Raw genomic sequence first — 12,656 nt, 5'->3', positions numbered from 1 at the left:
AACTTTAATGGGAGTTGGACCTGGCCTCTAATGAGAATATTTGATGCATCTTTGGCAGTTATCCAAGTCCATCTCTAATAGCTTTAACATTATCTGTGTTCAAATTCGCTCTCAGTTAATGACACCTATAGGAATACTCATTTATTGTGGCCCCCAGTCTTCTTAAAGAATGAGCCTTATCATTGCCCTACGAAGAATGGTGAGGGAACTGTCATCTGTGTACAGAGATTTCCCTGGCCCGTATGGAAGGGTGTGAGAAACCATACAAACTATTCAGGGAATCCACGCAGAAGATGTATTAGCTTTGGCACAGGGGACCTCCATGCTGAGGAATTCCCCTCCCTTAAAAAGCTGAACTGAAGCAGTGTTATGTGAAAGTTGGGGAGGAGTCGGGGTCCCGGGAGACTTGAGGATGCACAGGTCCTCCCCACACACAGCCGTGTGGACTGGCAAATATTGACACTGCAGTCACAACTGAGTCCAGACCCCTTTCTTTCTCTGTGGGAATGCAAACCAAAAAAGGCAGAATTTAGAGGAAACACCAGAACAGGAACTCAAAATTATCCCCCCACCAGGGATCCCTTCTACAGATTTTTCCTCTCCCAACCAACCTCTCCACCATATTTTTGGATTTCTCTATTTACATGATGATGAAGCAACTGCAGCTACTTAGCATATCACTATTTAGTGAGCTAAAAGCACCCATTAAAGAGGAATTTCCAGTAAAATAATTCTGAACCAGTACTGCTCTGCCAGAGAGAGCCACCACTTCCATGCCCCATGAGACAAAGTGAGCTTGGAAAAGCAATGCTGAAAAGCACTATGTGTCTAGTTTTTTGCTCATTGTACAAGAAGTCTATTCCAGAATGACTCTCCTGGTGAAAGGCAGATTTTGAAGTGAGGTTATTTCAAAAAGTTTGCAGTGCCTAAATAGCCCTGCCCTCCAAAAGAAAAACAATGATCTGAGAAACATCTTTGAGACCTGCTTGCAGTACAGTAGTTGCACTATCTACAAGTACCAAACACTCAAATAAAACTGATTAGTTTATAAGCTTCGTATGTACTGCCAAAGATTTTGTGACTCAAGCCATTAAAAATGTGCTATAGAGAAATTATAGATAAGAATTCACTTCTGCAGATCTTTAAATCTTTATTAAACACTGAAAACCACTTTTTTCTTATAACTGTAGTGTTACTTTCAGCTCTGCCTCAAACTTCAGATACCGCAGGGACATCATTTTTCAAGTACCTCTATCAAATACATTAGGCTGAAGTACCTCCAAGTTCATCCACACTGGACTTCTATGCATCCTTTTTGTAACATGCCAAGTTACTATGCCTCCTATTTCTAGCATGTGGAGACAATACATGATAATGACATCTCTTACTTCAGCTACATTGGGGCTGCTTTGCACTTCACTTCAAGTGCACTTCAAATGTCACTAATGTTTTTACAAACTATATTTACAAAAGGCACAAAAAGGTTACAATTTTATGAACAATAAAGCCAGCCACTCTTGTAAGTTAGGCCAGGTCTATACTCAAAAATTAAACCAACCTATGCTCAGGGGTGAGAAAAACCCACATCCCTCCACAATGTAGTTAAGCAGACCTAACCCCCGGTATAGACCGTGCTAGGTCGACAGAAAAAACATTTCTGTTGACTTAGCTACTGCCTCTTGGTGAGGTGGATTAACAAGGCTGATGGGAGAATCCCTCCCGTTTCTGTAGTGAGTGGCTACACTGATGGGCTGCTGCAGTTGTGCTGCTGTAGCGCTTCAAATGTCACCAAGTCCTCACTTCTCTTTTCTTCTCTGGGTTTTCTATGAAAATTATAGCCACATTAATCATGTGCATACATCAGACTGCTATACAAAATACGAAGCTGAAAGCTTCTACCAGGACTGCCTTACACCTGACAGTTTAGCAGCAGAATTAATTATGTTCCTTGGTGTTAAATCACAGTCAATGCTCATGTGGTGCTTGTGACTTCTCAAGAATCTCATGAGCAGGAATTCCAAGGTTTGGAATGCTCAAGAATCTGTAGCAGCAGAATAACCACCTTCAACGCCTTCCAAGCCTTTGTAAAGTCCAAATCAAGAATCAGTAAAGATGTGTGTCTTGCTGAGCAGATTATTAGACCCAAACTGGGTGTCTCCAAACATATGCCGCTTCTACTGATTAAATTATTTTAAATGAAATATGTATTTTTTCTGATTAACACTTCAATCTACACATTTCATATCATGTCCTTAATTACATGTAGATTGGATATAATGGTAGAAATCTAAATAAATCAATTCTACAAAGCATAGCTAAAAAAATTCTCCTGCCTGGATTATATATTCAAATAAAATGCATTTATTTTATTGACCACAGAAAGCATAAAATATTTCCATGCAAATCCATGGTTTTAAGTGACACAAACACAGATCTGGTAATGAACCTTCTTGCCTTAAGCAAATAATATTTTGATGTTTTTGAAATGCTTTCAACTGCTTACATAACCAATTACAGGATCTAACATGGCAACAGGAAGAAATCAGTCATAAACCAGTCTTCTATGCTTTACAGTTGGAATATTTTCTTATTATAGTCTGGATTTTACCTTTAGTACTTATACTGTGCAATTTGGAATAGCTTCTGTAATAATTTATATTTTGTTCTTCAGAGGATTTGTATGTTCTACAAAGCTAGACACTGGAAACAGTGAGGATTTTCACATCAGCAGATATGTATTCACTTGAATGCACCTCTAAGTAGGTTTGAAGCTTCAGACATTTCAGACTATTCAGAGTTCAGTTATCAAGGGAGTCTATTCTACAGACCATAAAAATCACCTACCTTGACACGGCTCACTGCCTCTTGAGCTTGCATCATTCTTATATTTTTGGAAGGGTTACGTTCTGAGAGCAGCTGTGTAGAACCCAAGTAATTGGCTGCAAAGATGATTCCATCAATGAGATCTTCAGGTTCACAGGGTCCTGGAACTACAGACAGGTATACAATTATTACCTTCCAAAAGGGAGTAGAGCGACAAAAAACTTAATCAAGGGTATTGATACTTGCATGACCTTTCCTAATACATTTCTATACTTACAACAGCCTAATTAAGAGAAGCATTGCAGAGTCCAGCACACATTAAACAGTACACTTATTTCCCATAATTATGACTCAAACACCTAAAAAGCAAAAGTATAGTATTTAAGAATCTGCATAATGTTTTGATCTTGGAATTGGAGAGTAGTTCATTGTAGCATGCTGCTGTGGGAAAAATACAACAGAGTTCTTCACTATACTAGGCCAAATACTGCTCTCAAATGCATGCACAAGCTTTCTTCCAATTGATATTAATGTAACATTCATAATATGTTACATGTATTGAGATGTTCTTATCTGTGGGCCAAATTCTGTTCTTCTATTTGGGCTTCTTGGTACCCATATTTGTCAATGGGAATGAAAAAAGTGCACAGATCGCCAAAATCTTTGCCAAATACAGAACCTTGTTAGCTCACACTAATGACTGAGACACCCATGGGCAACAACTGCATGTTGTGAATCAGCAAGTAAGGAAACACAAGAACACTTCATGTATCAAATTCTAGGGTTGATACAGCTAGGTGTGATGTAGGGGGTCAAATGTTAGAGCATCACATCCAATGTACAACCACCGGTAGATCTGAGACAGAGTTATTTCTTTGCTGTGGTGGATGATGTTAATGCAAAAATGCACAATCAAAACAGCACTTCATTTCCTACACCCAAGAACTTTAAAAAGGAACAAAAGCTGCGAGGAGACTCTTTGTGTCTGTCTCACTGATGTTTCCATTTTAAAATAATACATTTCTTATGCACGCCATAACTCTCTAAAGTTACAGAAGTAATTCTGTATGCAAAAATACACAAAGAAATTAGGAGGATGGTGATACAAATGAGCACTTAACATCTATTTTACCAACCATCATCTATGTTAACACCCCCCCTGAAAGCTCTTACGCTCTTCTTATTGAATTTAGTAAACTGCCTAACATATGGAAAGAAAAACATTCAAACACTGAGTAACACTGCGGGCACACCAACAAGCATGTCCTGGTACAGGCATTTGGCAGAGGTAGGAATAACTCAACAGATAATCTAAGCACACATTTAGTAGAAAAGATCGTGTTTCACAGAGAAGGCTGTCTTCATTGGGCAAAGAAACAGTAAAGAGATCAACAACCCTTTGTAGGGCTGTCAGTCAGGCAAAAACATTGGTCAGAAACAGAAGATTTGGAAGACATTTGTGTACTTTGCTTCAAGAGAGGACCACCACTAAACTTCAAAGCCTGAGGACAATGCTACCCACAACGGAAAAGAAGCTGTCTTTGTGCTCTCTGGCCACATGATGTACCTGAGTTCAGGAACAGATTGAGACAGACACCTTCCAGACTTGTACAGATGGTATAAACTAATAACTGGGGAATAAAGAAGTCCAAATAGCCTGCCAAGGATTAACACTAAGGGTAGAGCTGCACAGCACATCAATCACCCCATCCATCTGAAAGAAGGGAAGATGCCAGATGGCAGCTGAAGAAGAGGAAAAGGTGGACAGATTTAAAAAAAAACCTGGAGTCAAAAATGAAGAGAAAATAAGGATATGTGGAACTTATTTTTTATGAATATTACTCAAATTTAAGCTCCAAGCCAGCAAAGCACATATACACATGTTTAGCTTAATAGATAGACTCACTGACTTCAGTGAGATTTTCAAATTAACTACCATTTTACAAACTGCTTTAGCAACTGCTAGGATAATTTTCCAGGGATGGAAAAAGGAGAGGCGGTGGGACGGAGAGAGAAATAAAGGATGGTATTTATACTGTACTTGTGTTAAGCTCATCTCCTTTATTTAATGGTTAAGCCTTATTTTCAGCTTGATTACATCAACACTAAAGAGGCAGTCACCCCACAATTCTGGCACCAATCCCTTGACTGTAAATACTCTGTTCTCCAACAGCTCTACAACAGGAACTTGCTATGAGCCATATCAACATGCCAAGCTGCTAAACCATCTCTCCCAAGTAAACAAATTAATTGTGTGAGGGGGAAAAGGGGACATTGAATGGAGATGCTAATTTAATTTTAAAAAAAACCCAAAGCCAACAACAATTTTCTGGTAAAGTGAACTTTCTTACGTATATAGCCAACTGAACTTGTCTGGTGCATGCATGGGTAAGCCCTTGAACAGGAAAAATAAATACCATGCTACAATGCATAGAGGTAGCTACTCGCATCTACTTTAATTCGTGGATACTTCTAATTCCTCGTTGTCCTAAATTCTAATTTTAAAAAGATCATCAAACACAAATTAAGTGTGATTAAACCCTTAAATTTCTTCATCAGAAAATGCTGCTGCCTCTTACACTTCCATACAGACCAAACGTCTGACTGCTATAATGTCAGCCTGCTGCAGAAACAAAACAGTCTTGGTAATTCGGTAATCATAGTACATTTTAAAAAAATCAATACTAACAGCCCCACGGTCTCCAGAGGCCTAACATTAACTAACCAACATTAACACAAAGTGGAGCAATTTGTTCGGTTAGGGAACACTGCAGTTTCAAACTTCCGAAGGGTAATTATTTACAACAATAGGCCAGATTTTGCTATAATCTAAACTAGTGTAAATCTATTGCTAATCCACTAACCTCAATTCAGTTACTCTGGATCTTGATCAATGTGACTCAAAGCAGAATTTAGCCCAGTGTGCTGGGGAGAGAATTTTTTTTTAAATAATTGAACATACTTTGACAGTACCCTCTAAAAAATTAGAAGGAACCTCAACCAACTCTGTAGGAGTCTACTCATCAAAGAAACTGCATGACCAGTTCCACAGTGGGTCAAGTCATTTGCCTAGTATCTCAAGAATCAATTACAGTGGGTGCAGTTCTAAACTACTGAATGAATAAGAACAATCAGAGCAAAAATTCCACAAAGACACCAGATTTTAGATTTGTGATACCATCTAATGAGCTAATTTCAGCACAGTTTCTCTTTAAGGTATTCTGCTCCCCTCTACCATGCTTCACCAAAAAGGATATATACTTTACAAAGAACTGATGCATCTCTTTGCTGAAAGGCATATAATGCCTTTTCAGGCCTAGCTTTTCGTCTCATGTATCTTTTTCTCTTCTACAGCACACAACTAAACATATTGGCATAATACTTACAAATCCTTTCCTATACAATCATTGGCAAGTCAAGCAATGACCAGAAGTCTGATCCATAACACTGCAGGATTTGCAACAAAATACTTCAGAAAAGGAAGTGACACTTATCTGCAAATATAGGCCCCCTACCCTGTTTTCTTCACACACGCCATCTACTGAATTCAAAGGTGTATAAGGTGCTCATGAAATGCAGGGTTTGGTTTATCCTTGGCAATATCCCATGCTTTGTAAGTCTCTATAGGAATAGATTTTTGTCTCCATTTCTGTTCCAAAGTACTGGGAGACTACTTGAAAGGCACTTTACCTTCACAGACATCAGCATTCAGTTCTGTGTTTCCTCTGCTATATTTAAAGACATCACTAACACCTCGAGTGGAGCATGGAGCTATAATCCCTGCCCTACTTTAGGTGTCTATGTATTACTGACTGTTGCAAAAGAAAAAAGGGCCATGAATTCATGTCATGTGTTCCCAACAGTTTAGGGACAGTGAACATGACTTTCAGCTTGTTTGTTTTAAAAACAGATTTATTGTAGAAGTAAATTATTACCCAAAAAAGTCTCAAATAATTTTATTAATGCTTCAGTAGGGGCAGCAAGGTGTGTCTTAAAATAGCTTTATTTATAAGGTTTTATTTCAAGGATTTTGATTCACCTTAATGTATCTCCTTCATCTTTTCAAAGAGAAACTTTAGTGGATGATATTGGCAAGATCACTATGCTATCAACAGATGGCGGTTGACTATATTGTTATCACAACCTCAGCAACATTTTTTACATCTTATATACCAAGAGCTTATACAAAGAGGCAGTGGGTAAGGGGAAGCATGCCATGTGGATAAATCTTCCAACAGTTTTCCATCAAGAAGGAAATGGAGATATCCTTCAGATGAGAGAACACATCTGTGCAAGTGATGTAGAGAGCATTACTGCAAATTGCAAGGGGTCAAACTGGTTAACCTGAGTGGTCCTTTCTAGATCAATTATAGCTTTTGAAAATGTAACAGTTCACATACATACTTGGCTACGGTCCCAATTCAGCAAGGCACTTAAGCGTGTCCTTGACACTAAGCAAGTATGTAAGTCTTAGGCCTTCTCTACACCGATAGACTGCGAAGTAACTCCCAAGGTGTACACACTGCCAAGCCACTTAGTACACAGAAATTCTTCAGCTGCAGCATTGCAAAACAACCACCTTGACGAGAGTTGTAAGCCTTACAGCGCAGAGGGTCCAGCGCTGTATTGGCAGTGTAAACACATTACAGAGCAGAAAACAATCAACTGGCCTCCGGAAGTGTCCCATAATCCCTCAAGTGGCCACTCTGCTCATTGTTTTGAACTCGGCTGTCCTGGAGACGTGCCCCTCCCCTTTCAAAGCTCCATTTCTTACAGCCCTTGCATGCTGTGCTGATCTCCAGGACACAAAGCAAACCATTAATGTGGAATGCTCGTGCTGTTGAAGACAGAGGCGTGTGTGTGTGTGTGTGTGTGTATGTGTGTGTGTGTGTGTTTAGGGAGGCAGGGGTTGATGTTGGGGTTTCCCCCTCCCCCTGCCTCAGGACTGGTTGCTTCCTGCTGCTGTCTGAACTTACAAGACAGCGTGCTGACACACACACTGTCCCGCAAAACACACTGTCTCTCCTCCCCCAATCCATACACACACATACTCCCTGTCACACACTCTGCCCCCGCCCTCCCTTCAGCTGAAAAGCAGCTGGCAATGTAGTAGGATGCCCATGGAACAATGGGATTGGGAAATCTGCATCATGTGATGCTGTGCCTTCCCCATAAGGCATTGCAAACCCTTCCCAAAGCATCCTGCGGCCAGTTGCACAGTGTGATAGCTACCACAATGCACTGCTCTCTTTGCTGTTGCAAGAGCTGCTAATGTGGATGCGCTCCAGCATCACAAGGAGCACAGTGTGGACATGCAACAGCGGTTTAATTCCAGCGCTTTAATAAAAGTGGTATAACTTGTTGCGCAGAAACTTGCCAGTGTAGACATACCCCTACTGACAGTGAAGGCAAGGAATGGGAAAAGAATACACTGCAAAGCTGGAGAAAGACAAATTTAGTTTGAAAATAGGTTTGAATTTTATGCTGCCTCTTGATGTTACTGATAAAACAATTATTTCTTTAAAAATATATACAATTTTAAGTTTAGACAGTATCTCTTTAAAAAGGCATTTGATGTCCTGGGTTTTTATTTTGGCAATGTAACATTTAGCAATACCATTTCTTTGCTGTAGGGTATAAGTGTCCTATAGAATGAGGCTCTTCTAGCAGTAAGCATAAACATATAAAAAAAAACAAATCTCAAAACACAACAATACTGCACTTGGGGGTATGAGATATTCCAAGAAAAATCAACTGAATTCAAGAGAAGGAATCTGTTACCAATGCAAATCTAATAACAGCAGGCCAAATATTCAACAGGGTCCCTTAACTGTGCTTGCAAAAAAGTCTGTTTGCACCCGCAGGACAGGTAACTGCATGTGCAGACACTTTGCATATGCAAATGCATACAACTACAAATACTGCTACCCTGGTTAAGGAGTGCTGCTGAAAATGTGTCCCTAAATAGTTAATTGGATGCAGGCTAGTGCACTAATGTGGTACCTCTGTCAGAGTTCACTGCAGAAATGGGAAAATGTTCAGTGGTTAATGGCAGGGACTGTCTTTTCGTTATGTGTGGGTACTATGCCCAGCACAATGGGGTCCTGTGCCATGTCTGGGGGCCCCAGTGCAATACAAATGAACAGCAGTAATAAAACACAGGGCATTTTGGCTTTGGATTCAGGGAGAAATCTGATTAGCCAAAATAAACTCCTTCTGTACCATGTACTTTTGTGATTGTACCATACCTACATGACAGTGAAAAGCTAATAGACAGTTCATCCTCTCTTGCTATGCTATTAAAGAAAAGAATCAGAGGAAACAAATTTTACTAAAACTTAAAATATGTGTTTCATGCTATCCTAAAAGCTATATGGATCCTATTTTCAACATGAGAGCAGTGAACTTTTAAAACAGAAAGAAAAAACAAAACATTCACAATACCAAAAAAAAAAAAAAATTTTTTTAACTACATATGGAAGTACTGTAAAGTGTTTAGTTTTCTAGCATCTAATTTCTACAGTCTCTCTGCCCTCCCCTCCTTTACCCTGGTCCACTGCACAATTCTGTTAGTAAAAAGAAAAGGAGTACTTGTGGCACCTTAGAAGCTAAGAAATTTATTTGAGCATAAGCTTTCGTGAGCTTTCATGCATCTGATGAAGTGAGCTGTAGCTCACGAAAGCTTATGCTCAAATAAATTTGTTAGCCTCTAAGGTGCCACAAGTATTCCTTTTCTTTTTGCGGATACAGACTAACACGGCTGCTACTCTGAATTCTGTTATTGTTTATTTCCAAGTGCCGGCATTCCTTCTTGATTCTTCTGCCTGCAGGGAATGTGTTTAATTTACTTCAATTTAGGGCTTGTTAGCCAGTAAATGCCAAGAGTTTAAATGTAAGTTCCTTCAGCAGTCAATCTGTGTAAAGGGGCATTAGCATGACTCAGGAACCTCTTGATGCCAACTGGCAGAGGGCACAAGGGATGCACAGAGTTTTACTGAGAACCCCTATATCAGTTATATGCACAATAATTCACTAACGGGTGGCATGTGAGGGGGTCTCCTGAGAGCCAGTAACACATTGGTCATCAAAACCATTATGAAATGCATGTAAGGCTCATATTTAAAGGAGTTATGTACCTTTACTTGAAATTATGTTTTTAAGGTCTGTAAGTTGAAGCAGGTCACCAGAAGGTGACAAACATGTTCCTTTCATATTGGCAAGAGAAGGTGATATGTCTGTTGGGTTATATGCAAATTTAGTACTGTTTACTTCACAACGGAAGCTTCGGCTCTAGTAGGATTTTATTTTACAGGTAACACTTTGTTTCCAATATTTCTGCTTGCTATCACTTTTGAATTTGTTCTTTGTTAAATAAATGCGTAGGTGCATTCTCTATCAACAAATCTAAGTGCTGCATGTTAAGTGGCGTAGTGGTCCAAGGTGTAACTGGTAAGCTACAACACACTGTTCCTTTGCAACAGTGGGTCTAATACTTCTGTGAGCGTCCAGAGGATCAGGGGCTGGACATTACAGAAGGACGCTCGGGAGTTACAGTGTGCCTATCACTGACTTGCAGAGGAACAGCAGAGCTTGCATGGGCTGAAGAGATCACTTGTGCTGCCTATTGCTGGGGGTGTCAGGGAGCTGACCTCTAGCAGGCACAAACAAGGCTTCCTCACAGGAACAGCAGGTGCTAGAGAGGTGCCTCACAGCCCTGGATAATCCTGGGAACCGTCACAGGTAGCCTTTAAACTTACCATTTGCACTGTCTCTCAAGGAGGCTACTGAAAACAGAAGCTGCTGCTCAAGCCAGTGAGATCAGGAAGCTGGGAAAAGTCTGCCCAAGAAGTATATATTTCTAAATGAAAATACATTGATCTTGAGGAAGGACTGGTCTTAAAAATTGAATTCTTTAAGATCTATGGGGGAGAGAACTGTATGTGTCAGCATAACAGAATTAACAAGTAAAATCCTCACAAATCATGTTTGAGACGATATTTCAGCTATCTGCAGGGAAATTCATCAAACCAACATACAAACCTGAAGAGCTCATCTTTCAGCATTTAAACTGGATACCCAACCTTTCAGGACCAGGCCTTAATATGCATGTTTGTTCTGAAAAGTGGGTGTTTTTTCAGTTGAAAACTGTAATTCCCTTTCGTCTTCTGCAAAGGTGAGTATCATATATTTATTACTTCTGTAACTCAAAACTCATGAGAGGATGAGTGTTAGTTGTTGTCGTTTTTCTTTCCAGTAAAAGATAATCTTTTAATAAAGAAATCAAGGTTGTTGGTCTAGAAAAGATCAGGATAAACAGAAAGGATGCAACTAAGTGAACCTTGTACCCACTGTGATCAAAATATGATTGTTATGCAAGAAAGCGATTGTGTAGATGACATTCATTCTAAGGGAGATGTTCTAGCTCAACCAGACGTCATGGGTTGGATGCAGGAATCATCTGATCTTCTGTGTTACACATGAGGTTAGACTAGACCATCATTAGGTCCCTTTTGATTTTAAAGTCTATTAATGTAATTTGCCAGTGTTTAAGCTAGTTATTAAAGTGATACCCAAAAGCCTTCATTCAGCAAAGTGGTTAAGCCTAATATGCCTAACTTTAGGCCTAACTTTGAGTAGTCACACTGAAGTTATGTGCTTAAAGTTAGGCATATATACAAATATTTTACTGAATCAGGCTAGACATTTTCGCTAATTTAATAGGAACAATGTGAATAACGAAACTAAATTGACCAGCATATTTAAAGATGGCCGCCTAAGAGCCTGCACAGGGATGCAGGGCTCCTCTGTTGAGCCTTCCTCTATCACCTGTCTGAATGTGCATGGAAGCAGTGTCATTACTTGCGATTCAAACTCTCACATGGATTCAATTAGCTCCAACCAAGGTATGACAGCGGATAGACTCTTTATGAGGAGCAGAATGAATTACAGTCTGGGACTGACTTGTTCTGCAGAGAAAATTCAAGGACCAGCCAAGTTTGGGAACAAAGTTTAGGCTGAAATTTACATTATGTTTTTTACTGATAACTCGGTTAAGCTGAACCTAAAGAAGGGATAGGTTTGAACATTATTCACTGTATATATGCTCTGTTGAGAGCAGGGTGAGAGGTTTTCCAGCTTATACATAAGGTATATGTTGTGCATAAATATATTATGCCTGTTTCTTACTCAAACTTTACAATTGCAAAATCTTGGATTTTTGGTGGGGTTTTTTAGTATATTGTTTTATACTGCTGTAACCTTAGAATACAGTCAAATTTACTTACCATCAACAAAACTTGGAAATGAAGACACTTTCTTTGTCTGTTGGGAAGTAAAAATAATGCACTGTATAACTATCAAAACAGCAAAATCAAGTTCAGACTACAAAGGATAACTTCTATTATATTTAATATAATGAAAGATCCATTTTTACACTGAATTCTTTAAAATTATTTAATTTTCTCTTATAGTTTTACATGGCGGCTATTTAAACAGTATAATGTTTTTAAATACCATTAATTTCATGGGTCTGTAATTAAAAAAATAAAATACTAAAAATACCCTGCAAAACTAGAATCCTGGTCTATATTGGAACCCTCTCTGTGTTGGTACAGTGCCTAGCATAATCCCTTATCTTAGTTGGGGGCCCTAGGTGCTACTTTAATACTAATCAATGGAAGTTCAGCTCATAGACTCCCTTGCTAACAATGTTATGCCAGTTTGAGCATTAATGTCTCCAATACAGGGGTTAATTTCCCCAATAATGGAAGAGGGCTTTTTGTGTGTGCAAGTCTTCATTTACATTACAGGCTACTACTAACATAACTCCCTTG

General features: G+C 39.2%; 1 protein-coding gene across 10 annotated transcripts in view; it reads right to left on the bottom strand.

The window, feature by feature from the left end:
* APBA2 (amyloid beta precursor protein binding family A member 2) overlaps positions 1-12,656 on the bottom strand; it is a 207,267-nt gene that overhangs the window by 45,744 nt on the left and 148,867 nt on the right. For all 10 annotated transcript variants that reach the window (XM_043523427.1, XM_043523431.1, XM_007053758.3 and 7 more), the window contains 2 exons: positions 12,108-12,144; positions 2,845-2,990 (listed from right to left, as the gene is read on the bottom strand). In XM_043523427.1, coding sequence (XP_043379362.1) covers positions 2,845-2,990; positions 12,108-12,144 — 183 coding nt within the window. The remainder of the gene's footprint in view (positions 1-2,844; positions 2,991-12,107; positions 12,145-12,656) is intronic.

Source organism: Chelonia mydas, chromosome 10, assembly GCF_015237465.2.
Source record: "Chelonia mydas isolate rCheMyd1 chromosome 10, rCheMyd1.pri.v2, whole genome shotgun sequence".
NCBI lineage: Eukaryota > Metazoa > Chordata > Testudines > Cheloniidae > Chelonia > Chelonia mydas.
The sequence above is the reverse complement of the archived record's forward strand: the minus strand, read 5'-3'. Positions and strand labels throughout refer to the sequence as shown.